The sequence below is a fragment of the Miscanthus floridulus genome, chromosome 17 (assembly GCF_019320115.1).
Source record: "Miscanthus floridulus cultivar M001 chromosome 17, ASM1932011v1, whole genome shotgun sequence".
Lineage (NCBI taxonomy): Eukaryota > Viridiplantae > Streptophyta > Magnoliopsida > Poales > Poaceae > Miscanthus > Miscanthus floridulus.
In genome coordinates this window covers 28,872,854-28,895,941 of record NC_089596.1, presented here as the reverse complement: position 1 = coordinate 28,895,941, position 23,088 = coordinate 28,872,854, and the positions used below count along the sequence as shown (strand labels likewise).

The 23,088-nt window shown below is 42.6% G+C and overlaps 1 protein-coding gene across 1 annotated transcript in view; it reads left to right on the top strand.

Annotated features, from left to right (window-relative positions):
* Positions 1–23,088, top strand: part of LOC136514854 (uncharacterized) — a 50,069-nt gene that overhangs the window by 15,722 nt on the left and 11,259 nt on the right. The window contains exons 4-5 of the mRNA XM_066508559.1: positions 1,766–1,902; positions 14,699–14,733. Coding sequence (XP_066364656.1) covers positions 1,766–1,902; positions 14,699–14,733 — 172 coding nt within the window. The remainder of the gene's footprint in view (positions 1–1,765; positions 1,903–14,698; positions 14,734–23,088) is intronic.

Sequence of the window (23,088 nt, the reverse complement as noted above, 5' to 3'; positions counted from 1 at the left end):
GAGCCGGAGACTCGAGGTTGACGCTGGAGAAAAGTTCTTGTTGGTTGAGGTCGCGCAGTTGTTCGTCGGAGTCGCCGCCGGAAAGAGAGAATGTCAAAGATTGGAGTCTGAGGGTAGAAGACGAGCGTTCCGGAGAAATCTATTTATAAGCCGCTTGGAGTAGGGGTATTTTGGACTTATCTCTATGCCGCGCGCATGTAGGTCGAGGTGGTTCAGATGGATATGGTAACTGTTCGCACGATAATCAAGGGATTGTACAGATGATTTGATGGCAAGTAATCATGACTTGGAAGAGATATCGGTACAGGATATTTTAATTCTGAAAGTGGCGGCATTATTATGTTAGGATCTTGCCGATAGATTATTGTTTTGGTATCTTAACCATAATCAAGGCAAGAGTGGTTGGCAATTGTGCGATATTTACTGAGGTGCGTGAATCAGGATTAGATTTGATTAGATTTGATAACAGATCAAGTTTTGGCTTGAAGGATGAGTTACGGTAATTGGGCGAAGGCCAACGTTATCTGGAGTAAATTTCGGAGCATTAATGGTTTTATACTCCGAAATTGGGGGGCATGTGTTGACACCATTTTTTGCACGTGTCAAAATGATCAGAGTGGGCTAATCGGCAGGAGGAAAGTTATTATATACGCTGATAGCCGATGAAAATCAGCTTATAAAGATGGTTGCCAATGAATGGTGGTGATCAATGGAAAGGTTGATTTAGACTCGGGCGTTACCGATAAGGTTGAAGATGTTACTGTCGATGCTGATGAAGGAAGGCTTGAAGACTACTGCCGATGAAACAGGACGTATGCCGATGGAAAGGAGGTCGGTGAGATTTCCATCGTAATTGAGGCGGACGGGGAAATAGATAGGAGTTGATTTCCTTTTCTATATTTGTTAGAGTATGATTCATGTAAGAGTCACGTGTTTCCTTAGATATGGACTTGGTGTCCTAGTTGTATTTGGTTATGTCTCTTTAGATCAGGGTATAAATATAGATTGAGGGGCAATGTAATAAATAATCAATCAATATCAAAACCAATTTTTACTCCTATTTGCATCTACTTACTTTTCGGCGACTTCGTCAATTTGCATATTTTTCCTTTTTACGAGTTCTCATTGATTCGGCGAGTTGCATTGCTTCAGTGCGACCGTCGGTGATTCTCGAGTTCCGCGTGAGTACCTCTTGGCCGTGACTTCTGGGCGTATCGCTGTTGTCAGGACCAAAGTGCTCGTATCTTCATCCTTGTCGATTAACAGGTCAAATTGACTGGCACGCTTTGGATATCGATTCGGATATTAGCCCTTTGTGTTTGCAGATCCACTTTTGCATCAACAAGTTTTTACATTGGTTCGCCGTGCCTAACATAACCCTCCTCCTTTACCAGGGCTTGGGACCTGCTATTCTGGGACACCAAAGGTGCCCCACCATAGGCGGAGTTAGAACTTGCATATTAGTGACAAAAAAATCTTCTAGAGGTATTGGAGAAAAAGATCATTCATCTATATGTATTTGCAGTGCTATGTCCCACGGGAATTTGAGATACCGAAGAAGTTTTGCTATCAAAGCAAATCTGAAATAGCAGCCTAGGAATCCTAGGTTACCAGTTAACGTGTCACTGACTGAGAAATGGCCAAAAAGATTTCGTTTTCTCACAGTCATGACAACGTTAGTGTATTTAATTAACTTAGATAAACTATTAGTTTATATCTTTGGGTGCAATATAATTTTCTGATACAATTTTAGTGAAAATTTTAGGGGATAAGAGTTCAAGTCAGGAGCGTCTATATTGAAAGCCGGAGCCAGCCATTGAAAGGCCAATTCTTTTTTGCTTATAGAATTAGAATCATGAATAATTCTCAGCGCCCTGTGCAGCTTCTCAGAAGACATTGGATTGCTACTAATAGAATTGATAGAAACTGTCTTAGCACTTTCCATTCATTGATCAGCAGTTTATATAAGGGATTACATGACTCTTCATATGGACTACATGACTCTTCATATGACGGGACTCTTCATTCTAGACTTATGACATTCTAGGCTATTCGCATTCTAATACCCTCGTGCAGTGTCAAACGAGAGAGTAGCGAATGTTGAGACTGGACCGAAAGTTGATGAAGATGGTGGATGGCAGCCCCTTAGTGAATATGTCAGCATATTGAAGGTGATGAGGACATCACTTCTTCAGAGGTATCCGCTGATCCTCCAACCGTCATGCAAGTTCCAATGACCCGGGCTCGAAAGCGACAACTCAATTTAGAGGTGAGCTCGTTCTTAAGCGATACTTTTCATACTTTTGAGAATAGACTACTACCTAATGATGTTATCTTGCTTAGGAACATTGGAGAGGTCTTGAAGGACTTAGAGGAAGTGGTGGAGGTGATGATGACCAACAAGGACGTCCAACACAAGTCGGAGGCCCAGTTCAACAAGAATTCGAGTCTGCCTCGGCCTCCAGGAGCAGTCTGCCTTAAACTGGTCACCCAGGACGCATCCAGACTCCGTTTTCAATGATCCACATATGGATGGAAAGATAATTTGATAAGGAAGCCAATCCAAGTGGTTTCACATCAAAAGCTATTCGGAATCAATGGGAATCATTGAAACAAGTCAGCATCCAGAATCTGCCAGGGTGCGGCGACACCGTCTTTTGGTCCGTTGGACCATGTATCGAGTTTGGGCCCATTAGGGGCGCGTCTAGGGGTCTTGCATGACCCTAGAGTCTTCATAAACAGCCGCCGCCCCTCCATTAGGGTTCGGGTTTTGCTTAGATTAATCTGTCAAGAATAGTTTCACCGTTCATCGGTTTGTGAGACCCCAACTTCGTGAGTTTAATCATTCATCTGCAATTTGGTTGCGTTCTTTCTTGTTCTTGCTTGTGTTCTTCGTTGCGCAGGCAGGGATTAGCCTTCTTGGCGAGGTCAACCTGGTCCGTAACTCGGTTGATAACCAGAGGAGCTGTGGTGCTAAGATTGCAGGGTTTGATCTTTCGATCTAAAGCCGGATCGGTGTGTCATTCTCCGCCACAACGATAGTTACCATCACCTGATGGAAGATCGGGATCCCCATCTCCATTAAGTGGTAATCAGAGCTAAGGTATACCGTCAGGTTCACTTTTATTCCCTAGTTTTGAGTGTTTCGCATTCGTCCCATAGCCCAGTGCCATACTTGTTTTTTCTGTCCTAGAACCTTCCGCGCCATAGCCTTTGCATATTTTAGTTTTAGAGTCCGTCGTGTTGAGTTTGTGTCCTAGTCGAGGTCTTGTTGCTGGTTAGGTCGTGTTAGAGTCCAGTTCGTATGTTTTTCCCCATCGTTTCCATCAAATATTGGCTGCTATGATCAATTTTGCACACATTGTTTCCGTTTTGTCCTCTAATTCGGAGCCAATTCTTAAAACTGGTCTAGTTTTCGCATACGAACTCCGTTTTCAACGTTCCATATATGCAAATCGATCAGAAAAAAATTTTAGATCTGTTTTCGCATACGAACTCCATTTTCAATGTTCCCGTTTTGCTGAGGTTGGAGATTTTTAAATTGGTCAAAAAGTGGTCACAAGATCCTCTTTTCGTGGTCACAAGGTTTTTGTCGATTTTGATCCAGTTTTCTAAAAATTCCATAGGTCACGTCTTTCACTTGTTTGAGCTCATATTTTCTGTGGTTACTTCGTTTGTGCTCCTAAGTAAAGGAAAAATATCAAAAAAAATAAAATAAAAAAGTCAAAATTTCCCAAAAAAACAACGATAGCCCAAAAAATAGAAAAAAAGAGAGGGGTAAAAGAGGAACAATATTTAGAGGAGCGCATAGAGAAGACCAAAGTGAGCTGTGTTAGCGTGTGCTGTTTGGTTCCTTGTTTGTGTTGTTGTTTTCATCCACCATACTTGTTTTTTATACACCTGTCACCTTGCTATCCACCATACTTTTGTCACACACCTGGTACTTGGAACATTTTAGACCAGCAATGAGAACAGGTACTTTGGACTATAATTCAACATTACTTTCTGTTACTGACTTGTGTGCCAGATATACATATTACTCTTTGTGTGCCTTCCAAGCTCCACAAACTCTTTAGATCAGTACAGACAAAGGGCCTTGCAATCTCAGTACCACTGCCTCATAGGTATCACAAACTAGCCACCGGTTGTACCGCCCACTACTTGTGTCGGTAAGAACTTTGTAAGAGCTTGGTAAGACGCTTCCACTTGCTGTGAAAAGTGACACCACTGCAACCACGTAGTCATTTGGTAGGGATAACTTTTACCGTTTGTTCTTGTTTTTGTGTTTTCAATGGCAGGAGATGAACAGACTGGAGATAACAACCCTAAGGGTTTCAATGAGTGTGTCAGTCAAGAGCAACTATAAGCTATTGTAGATGATGCCCAAAAAAGGATGAATGAGGCCGTTAAGAAGGCCGTCACTGACAGACTCATTGAACTCAACATTGGCAACAACATGGAGAGGTTGGACAAACGAATTTCCACACTAACTGATAAGGTTACTGAGTTGGAAACATTGGTGGTGGTCAACAACAATGACGCCTCCAGCAGCAACACCGATGGTCTCTTGCAAGAGGATACGGTGCATGATGCCGCTGGAAACATGGATCGAGCAGCTTTCCGACAAGAGAGATTACGACAACGTCTTCGCCGTAACACGACAGGTATGGGTGGTGTCCACCACCACCGTCAAGGTAATAATCACCGTGTGCCCGATGATCCTTATGCTAAAATTAAGTTCACAATACCATCTTTTTCGGGTCATTATGATGCTGAGGGATATCTTGATTGGGAGATGATGGTAGAACAAAAGTTTAGTGCCCACCTTGTACCTGAGCAGCATAGAGTTAGACAAGCTACTAGTGAGTTTAAGGATTTTGCCATTATTTGGTGGAATGGGCTAGCTGCACAGGATGCTTTAGCTAGTACGTGGGAAGAACTTAAGGTAGCTATGCGTGATCGTTTTGTTCCTCCTTCTTATCATAGAGACTTGCGTAAGAAATTAATGCGTTTAGAACAAGGAGATAAATCTGTACAGGATTACTATAGTGAGCTCCAAAAGGGATTGATGCACTATAGTGTTGTGGAGGGAAATGAAGATGCCATTTGTCGCTTTTATTCGGGTTTGAGGCGTGAGATTCAGGACATTATTGATTATAAAGAATTTAATACTGTCAACCAGTTGTTTCAGTTTGCTATGCTTGCAGAAAAGGAATTGTAGGGGCGTGAACAACAGGGCAAGAGCAAGGTCAGCATCACATACACGCCACGCTCGGCACCATCATCGGGGCTGACCAAGCCAACCACCTTTCGGCCACCTCCTCCAGCGAGCAAGCGACCAACAGCCTCTAGAGTTTCTGCTACACCTAAGGCACCTCCCGCTTGACCTTCAGATTCAGGTAAAAATTCTTTGCATGTGCCTACCAAGAGTTCCTCATCCGTTGCATCGATGGGACGCACTTCAGGCATTCAGTGCCACCGCTGCCATGGCATTGGCCATGTGTAGAAGGACTGCCCAAGTCAGTGGGCATATATTGCTATAGAAGATGGTTACATCTGTACCTCTGACAATGAGGATGAAGAAGACCAAGATGCAGATGAGGAGGATGGTGAAGTCCTTGGTGACGAGGCCACGGTGGCTTATAGGAGCATCATTGTACAGTGGGTGCTCAGCTCATAAGTCCAGCAACCTAAGAAGCTACAACGCCATAACTTGTTCTAGATTTTCTTCGTCATCAGCGACCGTCGCGCACGTGTCATTATTGACAGAGGTAGCTGCAATAATTTGGTGAGCTCTGATTTGGTCAAGAAGCTTGGCTTAACCACACGGCCACACCCATGTCCATACCATATTCAATGGCTAAATGACTTAGGTAAAGCAAAGGTAACACAAACTTGCAGAGTTTTATTTTCCATTGGTTCTTATGCTGATTCTGTTGATTGTGATGTGGTACCTATGCAAGCTTGTTCACTCTTATTGGGTCATCCTTGGGAACATGATAATGATGCTACACACCATGGTAGAAGTAATAAATACACTTTTGTGCATAAAGGAAAGAAAATTACTTTGGTACCTTTGACCCCTGCTCAAATTATACAAGCTGATAGAGAATGCGCTGTTAGTTTGAATGATGTCCAATCTAAAAATCAGTAAGTTGCTAATTCTATTTTCCCACCTAAAAAGTATAAGTCTACATCTATTTCTAAGGCTGAGGGGATTAAATTGAAGGGTGGGGTTATGCTTGCAACAAAATGTGACTTTGCTGAAATTTCTGATGATGATATTTGCTATGCTTTGGTATACAAACGAGCTATGTTTTCGCTTGATGATATTGTTAGCTCGGTGCCTCCTGCTGTCACTAACCTTTTATAGGAGTATGAGGACATTTTTCTAGCTGAGATACCCCCGGGGCTGCCACCTATGAGAGGGATAGAGCATCAAATCGTTTTGATTCCGGGAGCAGCCTTGCCCAACCGTGCTGCTTATCGAACCAATCCTGAGGAGACTAAGGAAATTCAGCGATAAGTCCAAGATCTTTTGGACTGCGGGTATGTACGTGAAAGCCTTAGTCCTTGTGCCATTCCTGTACTTTTGGTTCCTAAGAAAGATGGAACTTGGCGTATGTGTGTTGATTGTAGAGCCATCAATAATATTACTATTCGGTATCGTCATCCTATTCCTAGGCTAGACGATATGCTAGATGAGTTGTGTGGTTCTATAATTTTCACTAAGATTGACTTACGAAGTGGCTACCACCAAATTAGAATGAAACTTGTAGATGAATGGAAAACTGCGTTTAAAACTAAATTCGGGTTGTATGAGTGGTTAGTAATGCCTTTTGGTTTGACAAATGCACCTAGCACTTTCATGCGCTTAATGAATGAGGTTTTAAGAGCTTTTATTGGACATTTTGTGGTAGTTTACTTTGATGATATATTGATTTACAGCAAGTCTTTTGATGAACATATGGATCACTTACGTGCTGTTTTTAATGCTTTACGTGATGCATGTCTATTTGATAACCTTGAGAAGTGCATCTTTTGCACGAATCGAGTTTCTTTTCTTGGCTATATTGTAACTCCACAGGGAATTGAGGTAGACGAGATGAAAATTGAAGCCATAAAGAGCTAGCCGGTTCCCCAAACCATCACACAGGTGAGGAGTTTTCTTGGTCTTGCAGGATTCTATCGCCGTTTCGTCAAAGATTTCAGCACCATTGCTGCCCCATTGCATGAGTTGACAAAGAAAGGAGTGGTGTTTTATTGGGGAGAGGCACAAGAGGAGTCCTTTGACACTTTGAAGGACAAGCTTACACACGCACCATTGCTGCAACTTCCAAACTTTGGTAAGACTTTTGAGCTAGAATGTGATGCTAGTGGAGTTGGCATTGGTGGTATTTTGATGCAAGATGGTAAACCAGTTGCTTACTTTAGTGAAAAATTGCATGGTCCTGTTCTTACTTATTCCACGTATGATAAAGAATTGTATGCGCTTGTTCGTTCTTTAGAGACATGGCCTAAAGAATTTGTTATTCATTCTGATCATGAATTGCTTAAGTATCTTCGCTCTCAAAATAATCTGAATCGTAGGCATGCTAAATGGGTTGAATTTATTGAATCTTTTCCTTATATTATCAAACACAAGAAAGGGAAGGATAATGTGATTGCTGATGCTTTGTCTAGAAGATATACATTGCTGTCCCAACTTGATTGCCGAATTTTTGGTCTTCAATCTATTAAAGAACAATATGCGCTTGATCCTGATTTTAAGGATGTGTTGCTTAATTGTAGAGAGGGACGTGCATGGAATAAGTTTATGATCAATGATGGGTTTTTGTTTAGAGCTAACCGCCTATGCATTCCAATTGGTTCCGTTCGTCTTTTGTTGTTGCAGGAGGCACATGGAGGTGGATTGATGGGACATTTTGGTGCCAAGAAGACGGAGGAGGTGCTGTCCACACACTTCTTTTGGCTAAGGATGAGGCGAGATGTAGAGCGGTACGTGGCTCGGTGTGCCATATGTCAAAAAGCTAAGTCGCGGTTGAACCCACATGGTTTGTATATGCCTCTTCCTATTCCTTCTACTCCTTGGGCAGATATATCTATGGATTTTGTGTTGGGATTGCCAAGGACTAAGAGGGGAAGGGATAGTATTTTTGTGGTGGTCGATCGTTTTTCTAAGATGGCACATTTTATTCCTTGTCATAAGAGCGACGATGCTGTTCATATTGCTGACCTTTTCTTTCAAGAAACCATTCGCTTGCATGGTATGCCTTCTACTATTGTTTCAGATCACGATGCAAAATTCTTGAGTCATTTTTGGCGCACGTTGTGGAATAAATTGGAGACCAAGCTGTTGTTTTCTACAACATGTCATCCCCAAACTGATGTGCCAACTGAGGTTATGAATTAAACATTGTCCACCATGTTGAGAGCCATTTTGAAGCATAATTTGAAGATGTGGGAAGAGTGTTTGCCGCATGTGGAGTTTGCATATAACAGGGCGGAACATTCCACCACCAAGTAAAGTCCTTTTCAGGTAGTGTATGGTTTTAACCCCGTGCTCCTATTGATCTTTTGCCTTTACCTACCACTGAGAGAATACATAGTGATGCTAGAGAGTATGCTGATTTTATTCGTAAGTTGCACGAAACAACTAAAGCAAATATTGAAAGAATGAATGAAAAGTATAGAATTGCTGGTAGTAAAGGTAGAAAAGAGATTAAACTTGAACCGAGTGATTTGGTTTGGTTACATTTGAGAAAAGATAGATTTCCTGAGCTGCGTAAGTCTAAATTAATGCCAAGAGCAGCTGGTCCTTATAAGATCATTGAGAAAATAAATGATAATGCCTACAAACTTGAATTGCCACCCGAGTTCGGGGTTAGTCCCACCTTTAACATTGCAGATTTGAAACCTTATTTGGGAGAAGAAGATGAGCTTGAGTCGAGGATGACTCCAATTCAAGAGGGGGAGGATGATGAGGACATCACTTCTTTAGAGGTACCTGCTGATCCTCCAACCGTCATGCAAGGTCCAATGACCCCGGCTCGAAAGCGACAACTCAATTTAGAGGTGAGCTCGTTCTTAAGCGATACTTTTCATACTTTTGATAATAGACTACTACCTAATGATGTTATCCTGCTTAGGAACATTGGAGAGGGTCATGAAGGACTTAGAGCAAGTGGTGGAGGTGATGATGACCAGCAAGGACGTCCAACACAAGTCAGAGGCCCAGTCCAACAAGAATTCGAGTCTTCCTCGGCCTCTAGGAGCAGTCTGCCTTAAACTGGTTACCCAGGACGCATCCGGACTCCGTTTTCAATGATCCACATATGGATGGAAAGCTAATTTGATAAGAAAGCCAATCCAAGTGGTTTCACATCAAAATCTGTTCAGAATCAACGGGAATCATCGAAACAAGTCAGCATCTAGAATCTGCCAGGGTGCTGCGACACCGTCTTTTGGTCCGTTGGACCATGTATCGAGTTTGGGCCCATTAGGGGCGCATCCAGGGGTCTTGCACGACCCTAGAGTCTTCATAAACAGCCACTGCCCCTCCATTAGGGTTTGGGTTTTGCTTAGATTAATCTATCAAGAATAGTTTCGCCGTTCATCGGTTTGTGAGACCCCAACTTCGTGAGTTTAATCATTCATCTGCAATTTGGTTGCGTTCTTTCTTGTTCTTGCTTGTGTTCTTCGTTGCGCAGGCAGGGATTAGCCTTCTTGGCGAGGTCAACCTGGTCCATGACTCGGTTGATAACCAGAGGAGCTATGGTGCTAAGATTGTAGGGTTCGATCTTTCGATCTGAAGCCGGATTGGTGTGTCATTCTCCGCCACAACGATAGTTACCATCACCTGATGAAAGATCGGATCCCCATCTCCATTAGAAGGGACATCAGAACATGAAGAACTCGCTCAGCTCCAAGGGCCACTCACTCCCGAACAAAATGGAGATCAATCTCCACATGCTTGGTCTGTTGGTGATGAACTGGATTTGTGGACAAATACACAACACTGATGTTGTCACAATAAACAAGAGTAGCCCGAGTTAGAGGATGACGAAGCTCGCCCAAGAGTTGATGAATCCAGCATGCCTCATCCATGGCATTAGCAACACCCCTGTATTCAGCTTCAGCACTAGAGCGTGACATGGTGTGTTGGCGCTTGGAGGACCATGATATAAGGTTATCTCCAAGAAACACACAGTATCCAGAAGTGGAGCGACGGGTGTCTGGGCAGCCAGCCCAATCAGCATCCGAGTAAACAACCAACTCATGTGACTGGCTGCGAGAAAGAACAAGACCATACTCCTTAGTGCCTTTGATATACCACAAAATATGTTTGACGAGAGCAAAGTGAGACTCCCAGGGGTCATGCATATATAAGCAAACTTGTTGAACGACATGAGCAATATCCGTCCGTGTGAGAGTCAAGTATTGTAAAGCACCAACAAGACTACGATATAGTGTAGGATTGGCTACTGGTGGTCCATCTTGTGCGAACAGTTTGGAATGAACCTCAAGCAGAGTTTGGCAAGGATTGCATGATGACATGTTTGCCTTGGACAAAATTTCAGCAGCATATTTAGCTTGAGAAAGAAAGAGCCTATGGATGACCGTTGAGCAGAAACTCCAAAGAAGTAATGAAGATTACCGAGATCAGTCATGGCAAATTCCTTCTATAGGGAGCCAATAATATGTTGAAGAAGATGTTGTGATGAAGCTGTCAATATGATGTCATCCACATACAACATAAGGTAGGCCACATCCGCCCCATGAGTGTAGATGAACAATGAGTTGTCACATTGAGAAGCCCAGAAACCAACTGAGGTGATGAATGCTTGGAAGCGGATGTACCAAGCCCACGGGGCCTGTTTGAGGCCATAGAGAGCTTTGTTAAGCTTGCACACATAGTTAGGACACGTTGGGTCAACAAACCCAGGAGGTTGTTGGCAGTAGACAGTTTCATTGAGAGTGCCATGTAAAAATGCATTTTTAACATCCAAATGATGAATAGGCCAATCACTAGAGATGTTGAGAGATAATACCGTATGAATAGTTGCGAGCTTGACTACCGGGCTGAAGGTTTCATCATAGTCAATACCGTGCTGCTGAGAAAATCAAAGGACGACCCAACGAGCCTTGTACTGGGCAAAAGATCCATCAGCATTGTGCTTATGGCGATAAAGCCATTCGCTAGAAACTATATTAGCACGTGGTGGTGGTGGTACAAGGTCCCATGTTTGATTTGCAAGAAGAGCACCATATTCTTCCTCCATAGCATGCTTCCAATTTGGATCTAAGAGCACACCTCGATATGTTTTTGGGAGTGGGCTCATATCTATAGAAGCTGTAGATGAAACCGTAGACAAGTTGAAAATTTGTCACGGTTGACTGATGCCGGACTTGCCCTTGGTTTGCATGGCATGCTGATTAGTAATGGGAGGAATAGGAACAATGAGCACTTGAGAGGAGCGTAGAGCAGCCGGTATGACAGTCGAGGTGGAGCCAGATAGCGCTGCCACTGTTGAGGGCGTTGCAGCTGCTATGGGCACTGACTGTAGCTGTTGTGGGCGCTGGAGCTACTGCTACTATAGATCCGAAGGGCATCATTGGTGTAGAAAGTGGTTGTTGACATCGCGTGTACACTTGTGTAATCGGTGGCCAATAGAGAGCACCTGTCACAAAGGGTGGCACCTGAGTGTTGCCAGGGTGCCCAAGCCATAGTAGTGCGCCTTGTCCAATGTGGCGTCCCATACCAGCTATAGGAGCATGCACCTTGCCTTGGTGCGAATTAGCTCCTGTGGATGCCCCACCCATCCCCGGCTGTTGTTGAGGTTCAGTGCCAGGGGTGGGTGCCACTGTCGGTGCCGGAGGATGAGAAGCCATGCCACTAGGAGATGTAGCAGCACTGGCACCCAATGTGGTCGCTGAAGGGCCAGTGGAACCTGATGCCACCATGGAAAAATACTTGGCACCTCCTAATCAATATCTGTGTCATCCAAAAAGTCATAGACATTCAAAGGTTCCGGTGAGTGGCGAGCAAAAGGGAAGTGGTCTTCGTCAAAGAGCATGTGATGAGAGATGATGACATGATTTGTAGAGAGGTTAAGGCAACGATAGCCTTTGTGGCTCTTCGGGAACCCAAGTAGGACACATTTGGTAGATTGTAGGGCAAGTTTATGAGGCATGGTGGCTGATAAGTTAGGATAACAACGGCATCCAAACACGCTGAGGTGGTCATAAGTTGGAGGTGTGCCAAATAGAATTTGATGAGGAGTTTGATTTTGAAGAGTTTTAGTGGGGTGTAGATTGAAAAGATGAGTGGCGGTGTGAAGGGATTCGATCCAATAGGCAGGAGGCATAGATGTTTGAAAAAGCAAGGTGTGCATGATGTTGTTGGTGGACCGAATGACGCGTTCGGCCTTGCCATTTTGTAGGATGTATGGGGGCAAGAAAGGTGAAGATGATTGCCTTGTTCAAGGAAGAAGGAGCGAGCTGCATTGTTGTCGTATTCGCGATCATTGTTGCTTTGAACAAATTGTATACGGCAATTGAAATGAGTGAGCACATAGCTATAAAAATTGCGTAGAGTTGTGAAAGTTTCACATTTCAATTTGAGAGGAAAGGTCCATAAATAATGAGTGAAATCATCCAAGCACACAAGATAGTATTTAAAACTAGATATGCTCATGATAGGAGACGTCCACAAGTCATAGTGAATCAACTCAAAAGGTTTTGAAGCCCTTGACAATGAGTTGGAGAAGGGCAAATGAGTATGATGACCCAGCTAACATGCATGGCACAAAGAGGTGTCATTATTACTAGGAGTACCATAAATAGATTTATTGGAGCGCAAGTGTGAGAGGACTTGGACGCCGGGATGCCCCAACTGCCGGTGCTAGGTAGTCTCCATGGCTGCAAGCAAGACTCTAGGATGGGTTGTGGACATCGAAATGAGTGGGTAAAGGTCTCTAGAACTATCACATCGGTGGAGCACTATCTTGGTTTGGAGATCCTTCATAGATAAACCAAATGGGTCAAATTCGATGGAACAAGAATTATCTTTAGTAAATTTATGCACAGAAACAAGATTTGTGATGAGGCGGGGAGAAACAAGGACATTGGAGAGATGTAGAGGGCAGTTGCAGCTAGGAAACAAAGTGTGACCAGAACAGGTGATAGGTAAACGAGTACCATTACCGACAATGATGTTGGAATTGGAAGGAAGTAAGGGGTTGATGGAAGAGAGAATAGCAGATGATGATGAAAGGTATGAAGACACACCGGAGTCCATGAACCAAGTAGCATCGGGCTGCTGTAGTGTCATAGTGTTGAAGGCGTTGGCCAAGGCGGCCTAGTTCTAGGACGCCATCGGATCAGCAGGGGTAGCACCCGAAGGAATGCCGTAGGTGCCGTAAGTGTAGGCATCGTAGGGGTAGCCAGGCTAGGGAGGAGTAGCAATATGCACGTGGGTTGGCGATGGACACAATTGTTGCTGGAACATCCCAGAGCCCAGCCTAGCACCCAAAATTCCTTGGCCAGGCATAGGCCACATTTGGAATTGGCCACTCCACTGGTTGGACCATGGACGGGGAGCATGCCAATTGTTGTAGCCCCTTCCTTTGCCCTTGCCACACCTCCAAGGACGCGATGGAGGACTTGGCACCAGTGGCGCTAGGGTTGCATCGAACGTCGCAGGCACCAGCACAGTAGCATGAGGAGGCACAGGGGCACTCCTAGGCGCAGTGAAGGTATCAACCAAAGAGGACGTCGGGAGCTCGGACTCTTCTAGGGCAAGAAGCGACTAGGCCTCGAGGAACGAGGGCAGTGGAGTCTTTGTGTTCAGTATGGAAGCCATGCCATGAAGGGACTCATTGATGCCACGGAGGAGGGCGAGCAGTAGTGTAGAATCGTTGACAGGCTATTCCAAATCTGCAAGCCCATCAACAAGGTCCTTGAGCCACTAAGCATACTCAAGAACTGGCAAGTCGCCCTATGACATAGAGCGAAACTTGGCTTCAAGTGTCATGGCACGAGATGCCTTGTTGTCGAGGAAGAGGTTGGCCGCCTTGGTCCAGATGATGTGGGCAGAGGCACCGCTCTCCATGATGAGGTGCATCACATGGGGTGACGACGACAAATAGATTAGAGAGTGGATTGAGCAATCAATCGCCAACCATGAGCATCGAGATCTTTGGGTGCTAGTGTGCCATTGATATGGGATAGCACAACAAATTTACCAGCAAGGGTGGGGAATAGTTCACACCAGGTGGAGTAATTTGGTGGATCGAGTTCAAGGGTGAAGGGGATATGAGTTTTGACATTGATCATGACAAGCACCGAAGCCAAGCTTGGGCTGGGGTTGGGAAGAGGTAGGGCAGCGATGATAGCTACAGCCATGGCGACGGCAGCCTAGGCATCATCGTCTGCCATGGAGGAGGAAGGAGGGATGACCCAGCAAGGAGGAGCAGCGAGCGTTGGGTAGGGAAGGAGACAGGGAAGGGGAGGAGTTAGGATCATTAATAGGTTGATACCATGATAGAATTGATAGAAACTGGCTTAGCACTTTCCATTCATTGATCAGTAGTTTATATAAGTGATTACATGTCTCTTCATATGGATTACATAACTCTTCATACGATGGGACTCTTTATTCTAGACTTATGACATTCTAGGCTATTCGCATTCTAAAAGTTACAGATGGAAATGGAAGGATGAAAAATATCTGGTTAGTGTTGTAACACCCCAAAATTTGCCTCTTTTGAAAATAGGTTTAAAATAATTTATTTGTGAATTTTTGTGCACATAAAATATAGGAAAATAAAATTCTTCAATAAATTAAAATTCATCATAAGGTTTAGCAACATGTTTGTGTATACATGCTCTTGCATTTGATTTATTTGGTTGAGTGGTTTTGATTAAAAATTAAAATTCATCATCAGGTTTAGCAACATGTTTTTGTATACATGCTCTTGCATTTGATTTATTTGGTTGAGTGGTTTTGATTAAAAATTAAAATGGTTGAAATTGCTTTTGCAAATGAAATTAAAAATGGCTTTGAAAGAAAGAAAAGAGAATTAGAAAATAAAGGAATTTAAAAAGTTGTAAAATTTATTTTTGAAAGCCTACCAAAATTGTTCATTTTGAATTGAATTGAAAAGTGTATTTTAAATCATATTTATACTTGATTCGGTTCATATTTGAATTTGTTTTGAATTAAGAAAAGAAAAGGATTTGGAAAAAGAAAAGAAGAAAATTCTCCTCCCTCTCTCTGGGCCGAAGGCCAGTTTTCTTTTTTTCCCCACATGGGCCGAGGTTTGCGTGCAGGCCCAGCTCTTCCCCATCCCTCTCTTTTCCTCCACGCTGGCCCAGCCACCCCTTCCGTTTGCTTCTCCGCGCCCGTGGCCCATTTTTGCACCCGCGGCCCAGCAAACCATCCTAGCCTGACCTAGCTTCGCAGCCAGTAGCCGTGCCGCGCGTCTCTCCTCTCCTCCCGCTCACTGACCGTGCTGGCCCACATGTCAGAGTCGCCTTCTTCCTCGCGTCGTGTCCAAGCCGGGCACCATCTCTGTTGATGACGTTCGTGTCTGTCGCTACTAAGCGCCTCGTGGCGTGCCTCCCAAGTCAGCCCCACCCCTCATAAATACCGCCCAAGCCACACCGCCTCCCTACTTCACCCTGCAGTGCCACAACCACCTTCACCGAGCTGCCTGTGCCCTAAGCCGTGCCGTCGCGAGCTTCAAGCCGCCTAACCACGCCCGAGGTTGCCACCATGCCATCGTAGCTCCCTCCGAGCCCTCCATCGCGCTCGCCCCGAGCTTCTCTTGCTCCGCATGGTCCTCCTGTGCCTTGTGTCGACTGGGAACATCAAAGCCACCACCGGCGGCGAGATCCAACCATGGCGCCGCCATCTAGGTATTACGCCGGTGACCCCCATCTCTCTCTCTCTCCACTCTCGCCCGTCCATCTAGAGATCAAGAGCCCAGATTAGAATGTACCCCTTCGCTGGCACTTTTGCAAAAATCCCCTTACAATTAATCGGATCTTAACCCGCAGTCCATAGCATATTTTCATATTACATTTTCTTCTTTGGAAAGTGTAGTTTCCTTGGTTTAGATCCAAAATATGTTTTCACTTATTTACAGATTTGCCACTGATTTTGTTTTAGCCATAACTTCTCCGTTTTAACTCTGATTGGACCCATTCCAATTGCGTTAGGTTCGTAATTTCATAATCTACATGTTCATACAACTGTTAGATATATTTTTAGCTTTTAAAACTTGAGGTTAGATTTAATCTATTATTTTAATAAAGAAAATCTTGTTTAATTCATATCTTCTATGTTTTAGCTTCGAATTGACCTGTTCAAGTTGTGCAGATTCATTGCAATGAGATCTACGTGTTAGTAACAATGTCTATCATGACACTATTTCTAGAATTTCATGGTTTAAACTCTAATTTGAAGAATAATTATGCAACTGGATTTTATAAATAAAATATAATTTGTTTTACTTTAGTTTTATGATTCAAATCTAAATTTGACTTAATTCAATTTATTTAATCTTTTATATAGTTAAAACACATGAAGCTTATAGTTTTATATTTTCTCTTATGAGTAGATCTTTCGGTAGTTGTATCTTTTCAACCGTAGCTCTGATTAGCGTGCTCTTCGCATCTGTGTGTTCGTAGTGAGACGTAGATTCGTTTTACAAACTTTTCATATTATGTTTGGTGTACTATTCTAATTAAGATCTATTGTTTGCTTCGTATATGATTGCATGGATGCTTGTGTGGTGCTTTATGATCTTGTCCAGTTGGTGAGTTATACATGGTGAATCAAGAAGCAAATCTTTGATGTTTTGGACTTGAAGAGGTATCTAAGTATAAGGCAAGTATAGCATGGGATCTTCCTTATTGTCATATACTCCTTTAATCATTTAATTCATGCTACATGTTTCTACCTTGACTACCACTAAGGATTTTCTAGTACTTTGTTACCTTGTACCTTGATACCTATGGGGTATTGCATTGGGTAGTATAATGCTAGCGCTTAATTAAAGACCATGATCTTGTAACTTGACTAATGGTATTTGCAATAAACACTAAAAGATGCTTTTTAGCAACATGGAACAAGGGGGATAGAGCATTGGGCTATTTATGGTGCTCTAGATTCCTCTCCCTAAGGACTTATCTGTAAGTGATCATCCAGGACTTACAGTACAACTATGAGGGCTATATGGCTCTGGCTTTAGCTCAGTATGAGGACCTTTTCTAGCTTGTTAGAGGTTACCTTTATTGATATAAGAATGGCTTGACGAATTAGGTATAGGACAACCTCTACTCTTATGTGTATAGCCATGATGGAATTGTGCCATTCAATAGGGGGGTTCCTATATCTGTTTGCCAAGTGAATCTAATGGCCCTAACTTATCAGAGGAACCTTTGCAAGGCTTCATAGTGAACCATGCCGACCTTCCTTGGTAGTGGATTAAGAGGCTCGTGACCTTGGGCGAAAGGGTAAATCATGACTCATAGTGAAAGTGTACAACCTTTACAGAGTGTAAAACTAGTATATTAGTCATGCTCACGGTCACGAACGACCTTGGAACATTTACGGAATAGATGATGAACGCTGATAATACTGATGATAAAGATGCTCACTAATGATTACTGTTTATGCTATTCATTATTCATGTTTACCTGATCATGTGTTTATGGGCTTGGGATAAACTTGTTGCTACTCTTATGCTAAAATTGTGACAATTAAAAGCTAATCGCAGTTAAACCAGTGTCAGCCTTTTGAGCCTCATGAACCCCATGTTATATTTGTTGAGTACGACATGTACTTATGCTTGCTTTATTTTTCTCAATTATTTGGATAAAAATCCTGAATGGGTACCAGATTGCTAGTTTGGAGGAATTAGGCTTATGATCAACCAGTCAGTTGTCCCTATGGAATTGGAGTCTTCATCCGAAGATTGGAGTTGTCTTTTGCTGTTTGCTGTCTAAGGTTATATTCTTTATACTAAGTATATTATATTGAGCATTGTCTGTTGATATTACCCTTATTTGTAGCTATATGTGAGATTTCACATCCCAGGCTCACATATGGTGTGTATCAGGTTTTGTTCTTGAAATTAGGTGCGACAAAGTGGTATCAAAGCAATGCTGACTATAGGACGCAAGCCTAGATAGAATTGGAAATTTTAGCATGCTTTCATCTTTACTTAGTTCTTGTTTTCTCTCTAACCTTATTATTTATGAAAAGTTATGCTCACTTTGGCCTCTGTTCTGTTATGAAAACCTTATCTCTATTCTGAATCTTCTCTCTTCATCTAAATAGATGGGTCGTATCGGACGAAACCTCATCTTCATCTGAGAAGTACACTAACTCCTCAGGATCCTCCTCCTCTTCTTCATTTTCGACTTCTCCTAGATCTACAATCATTTCTTCATCTATAACTTCACCATCCTCATGAGGTGGATGAAGTTGAGCGTACAACATGTGGACATTCTCATGAAGAATGGCATTGTCCATCTCCAGGTCTTCTACGTAGAACTTCAACTCATGGATGCGTTCATTGGCCACATCCTCTCATGTCCAGGCTTCATTCCATAGCTCCATGGTCATGGTGATGCCCCTTTGCATTTCCGCCAGCTCTTCTTGATCTTTGGCATGAGCTCAACGAAGAGTGTTGAGCTCCTTGGTCAGGTTCTTGATGTTGGCGGGGTTGCTTGAAGCTCCTTCAACTTCTAGGTTCTTGGAACTTCCTTCACCAAGCTCATGGTTTATTGGTGCCAACTGGTGATGAGGGACTCCATGAGGTCCGGTGGACTTGTGTGCGGTTACCTTGGTCTTAGCCATAGCCTATAGGATTTAAGGTAGGACTATAAGAATAGCTTGAGGATAATGGAGGTTAGCAAGAATGGGATTGACATTACTTACCCAACCACTTCTTAAGGGGAATTATTATGCAAGGTGTTCAAGCATGATGCATGAATCGATCTTATGAATCTAGGTACAAAAAGATTTATATAATCATAAGTACTAGATTTTTAATACATAGGACAAACCTAATCATATTATCCACCACGAACTTTCAAATAAGATAGGATTGAGTCTAGATCAAACATAAGAAGAAAGAAATTTGAACTTTAAAATATCAAGTTTATTTTCTTTGATCCAAATCAATTTGAAGGTTTTCCAAAGTAACCAACAATGATCTTAGATGGGAACTGCTTTGATACCAGCTATGGCAGAACCTCCTAAGAAATTGGGCCCACATGCACCTATCGTTGTCTTGACAGACCTCGGATAGCGTACATGAGTTCCCAACAACTCAATAGGTCTGTCGGGTGTCCTTGGGAAACCCGAATCATCCACAATTCTCTTTTCAAACAGGATCCCAATCACAGACATTCCAGATTACAACAGTTTATTCAAATATATACATCAGAGTAAAAGATAGCGGAAGTCTTAAGATAACATAGTTTACAAACCAGTTGTTTTCAAACTTACAATACCATAAGTGTCATACAACCATAGTAGTGGGATAATATTACATTAACATTATTTATCATACAAACTAGTGCCTTGTCCAAAGGCCATTCATCACTCCTCATCGTCATTGACTTCAAACACAGACATGCAGCAGGGACCAAAACAAGCCTGCGCATGTGACTCACCTACAACAAGGGTTAACAAACGCTGAGTACAAAAGTACTCAACAAGACTAACCCAACGTAAACGGGGTGTAAGACTTTTAGAGATGCAGGTGTTGGGGCAAGGTAAGGATGTAGCAAGATTCAAAAGTTCTTTGCCAAAAGCTTACTATTCTTGATCCTATTTTCAAGTTTTACCCCTAAGTCTTCTTGGTTCATTATCTCATACTAAGTGTTCATATCCCATGTTCCATTCCTTCTCATTCCATTCCTTTTCTCAAGTTTTAGTAATTCACCAGTCCTACATTGCTTCTGTAATGAATCGAGTCTCCATATCCGTGGAGCACCAGCAATTCGAATTGATTCAAGTCCCAGCTGGGGATTCCTTATCACACGACATATGTAGAACTTAATCTTGCATACATCAACCTCGCTACCGGGTCCTCCTATACAAAGCTGTCTCCACGCCACCCGAGAGCACAGCACACCTTAAATCTGGCCACATTCCAGCCACGAGGGTACATGCTACTCCTGCCATCTCTCCACTCTTAGTGCATGGGCATTCATCTTAGTATCGGATTAGCCGAAGTAGGCTTACCAGAGTATGTGACCAGTACTACAAAGTGTCTCGTTCAGAAGATCCACAATGAGTGGCCTTTAAGCGATATAGTCGACAACATTACCCAAGATTCAAGATAAGTTACCCGACTAGTCTCTAGTTCATTCTACCTTCTTTCTTTCTTTGGCTAGTATGCCATCTTTGATTGTATCAAAACTTTTTACTTTAAAAGCCTACCATAAAGCATACTAAGCATTCTATGTCTTTGTAAATGAAATTATCTTTAAGGATGGTAAACAATTAACAAGGTAGGCAATGCATCAAGTAGGAAACATTTGAAATAATCAACTTAATGCAATAGGTAACATAGGTGATAAACTTTTCAAAGTAAACAAGGTAAGGGTTTAATGCATAAACCGAAGCTTGCCTTCGTTGATGATCTCAGGTTCCAGATCAGTACCACAATTATCGAATCCTGCGACAAGCGAGGATTCTTCTAGAATTTGCTCAACTAGAATTGTTTCACTCTCGGATTCTACACGAAATGATAACATATGCTTTAACATGATGGTAATGTAAACATGATGCCGTCATGGTATATGAAATATAACAACACTTTGAATACAACTGTTCTTCACGGTATAGTCGCAAGCCAGCAAAACCAACTTGTAAATCTACCATCAAGGATCACACATGTGACTTGACCAAACTAAGATTGAAACCCTACTAGTCACAAAACATGACCAAAACAAGATCAAACACTAATCAAACACTTTAGGGTTTGCTTTTATTTATTTTTGAATTAATTTGGAAATAAGCCCAAAAATAAATTTATTCCAAATGACCTCAGAATTTTACATAAGCTTCCTCATGACAAATTAGTGTACCAAAACAAATTTCATAATTTTTGGAATTATACAGTGGCCTACAAAAATCATGGAAATTACATTTATCAATTAATGGACTAAATTTTTGAACATTAAAAATTTATTCAAATTTCAAGTTTCAAAATTTTACACCATACTAGAGCATGTACAGAAGGTACACACAAATTTTCAAAATTTTTGGAGCTATGATTATTTTCCTACAAATTTCCAAAGATTCAGCACTATTCAAAATCAGAAAATATCAAAATCTTCCTGTTCTTCTCTTTCTGTCTCACTGACAACCCGACCCCACTCGTTAGTGACACATAACAAGACACGACGGTGCTGCCATCACTGGCCGGCCCAAAATGCACTGACGGTGACACTCCGGCGAGGCAGACCGCACCCAATTGATCTACACCATCCTACGAATCCATCCCAGCCCTTAGAACGGCAGAAGGCGCACCGGAGAAAGCTCCACGCCGGCCATGGCGGCTCAGGCACGACGGCGCACGGCGTAACCCCGGCAATGATGCAGTAGATTCTAAAGTGAAGCAAGCATCACGTTCAGTAGCTCACCACGATCACGCCGGTGTGCTTGGTGAAGACGGAGATGGGCTAGAATGACGTGGCCACGTGAGGTTGATGGTGGCGGTACTTCGGCCAGCTCCGAGGAAGAAGACGTTGCGCCGGGCGATTCCGGCCAACCCAAGCAACGTGAGCAAGCCAAAGAGGAGCGCAAGACCGAGGCGATCGCGTTGGCGTAGCTAGGCACGATAGACGCGGCTCGACGGTGGCTACGGCGAGCGGTGGAGCTAGCTGGCGATGGAGCAGAGCAGAGGGGAAAAACAGGGACGACGGCGGTGGTTGTTGCTATTTATAGACGGGAGGAACGCGCCCGGCGTCGATAGCTCACGCCCGAGCTCGCCACGGTGCCTGCTGCGAGTCAATGCGCGAGGAAGTGGCACAAATCAGTCGGCGGCGACAACTGCGTGGCGCTGGCGGCAAGCAGAGAGGTGGCGCTCGGTTGATTTTCAATTTTGAAATATTTACAGAATTGCCACTGTGTTAATTTTGCAAATTACTCACAAATTTTCTAAAGAAGTTGAAAATCTCCAAAAATGAAAGTTGCTCAACTTTTCAAACTCTACAACTTTGCTTCAAGGAACATTTTCAAATTCTACCTCCATTTTGAAATTTGAATTTGGGGTGCATTTGAGCATTTGAATCATTTCAAAATTACTCCAAATTTTATATGTAAACTTGAAAAACTTTGAATACCAAAGTTGATCCTTATAAAATAATCTTCAACTTTGCTTTTTGTCACAACCCCAAATTCAAAATGGATTTTGAATTAGACAAAAGGGGCAAAAAGTTCTTTTATGATTTGAATATGAATTCAAATTTGATTTGTTTACCTTTTGACTTTAACTTTGATTTTTGACCAGTAACATGGCCCATTAGGGTTATTTGAGTCAAATGACACATGGCCTCACATGATCACTTGAAATTTGACCCTTGTGGTCATGATCTTTATTTAGGGTTTTGAATCCCATCACATAAAATAAAAGCATTATGAAATAAAGCTTATTTAGTGAATGCATTCAAAATTTTCTACTTTATGAATGCTTTGCAATGCACATGATGACATGTCAAGTTTTAGTGTTAGGTCAAAACACCAGAGGTGTTACAACCCTTCCCCCTTAAAGAAATCTCGTCCCGAGATTTAAAACTTAAGGCTAAGTAATGGAAAAGGAAATGTGTCAAGCTAACACATCATAACTTTATTCAAAAGGCTAGTGAGGGGATTTTCCATTCTGTTGACAAACGAGACAAGTTACAATATAGACAAGGTATTGCAACTAAATAGAAGTGAAGAAGTCAGGAAAGTTTTCTTCTAAGTAATCCTCGGACTCCCAAGTAGCTTCATCTTCAGTGTGTTGATTCCATTGTACTTTGTAGAACTTAATTGTATGTCTTCGAGTAACTCGATCT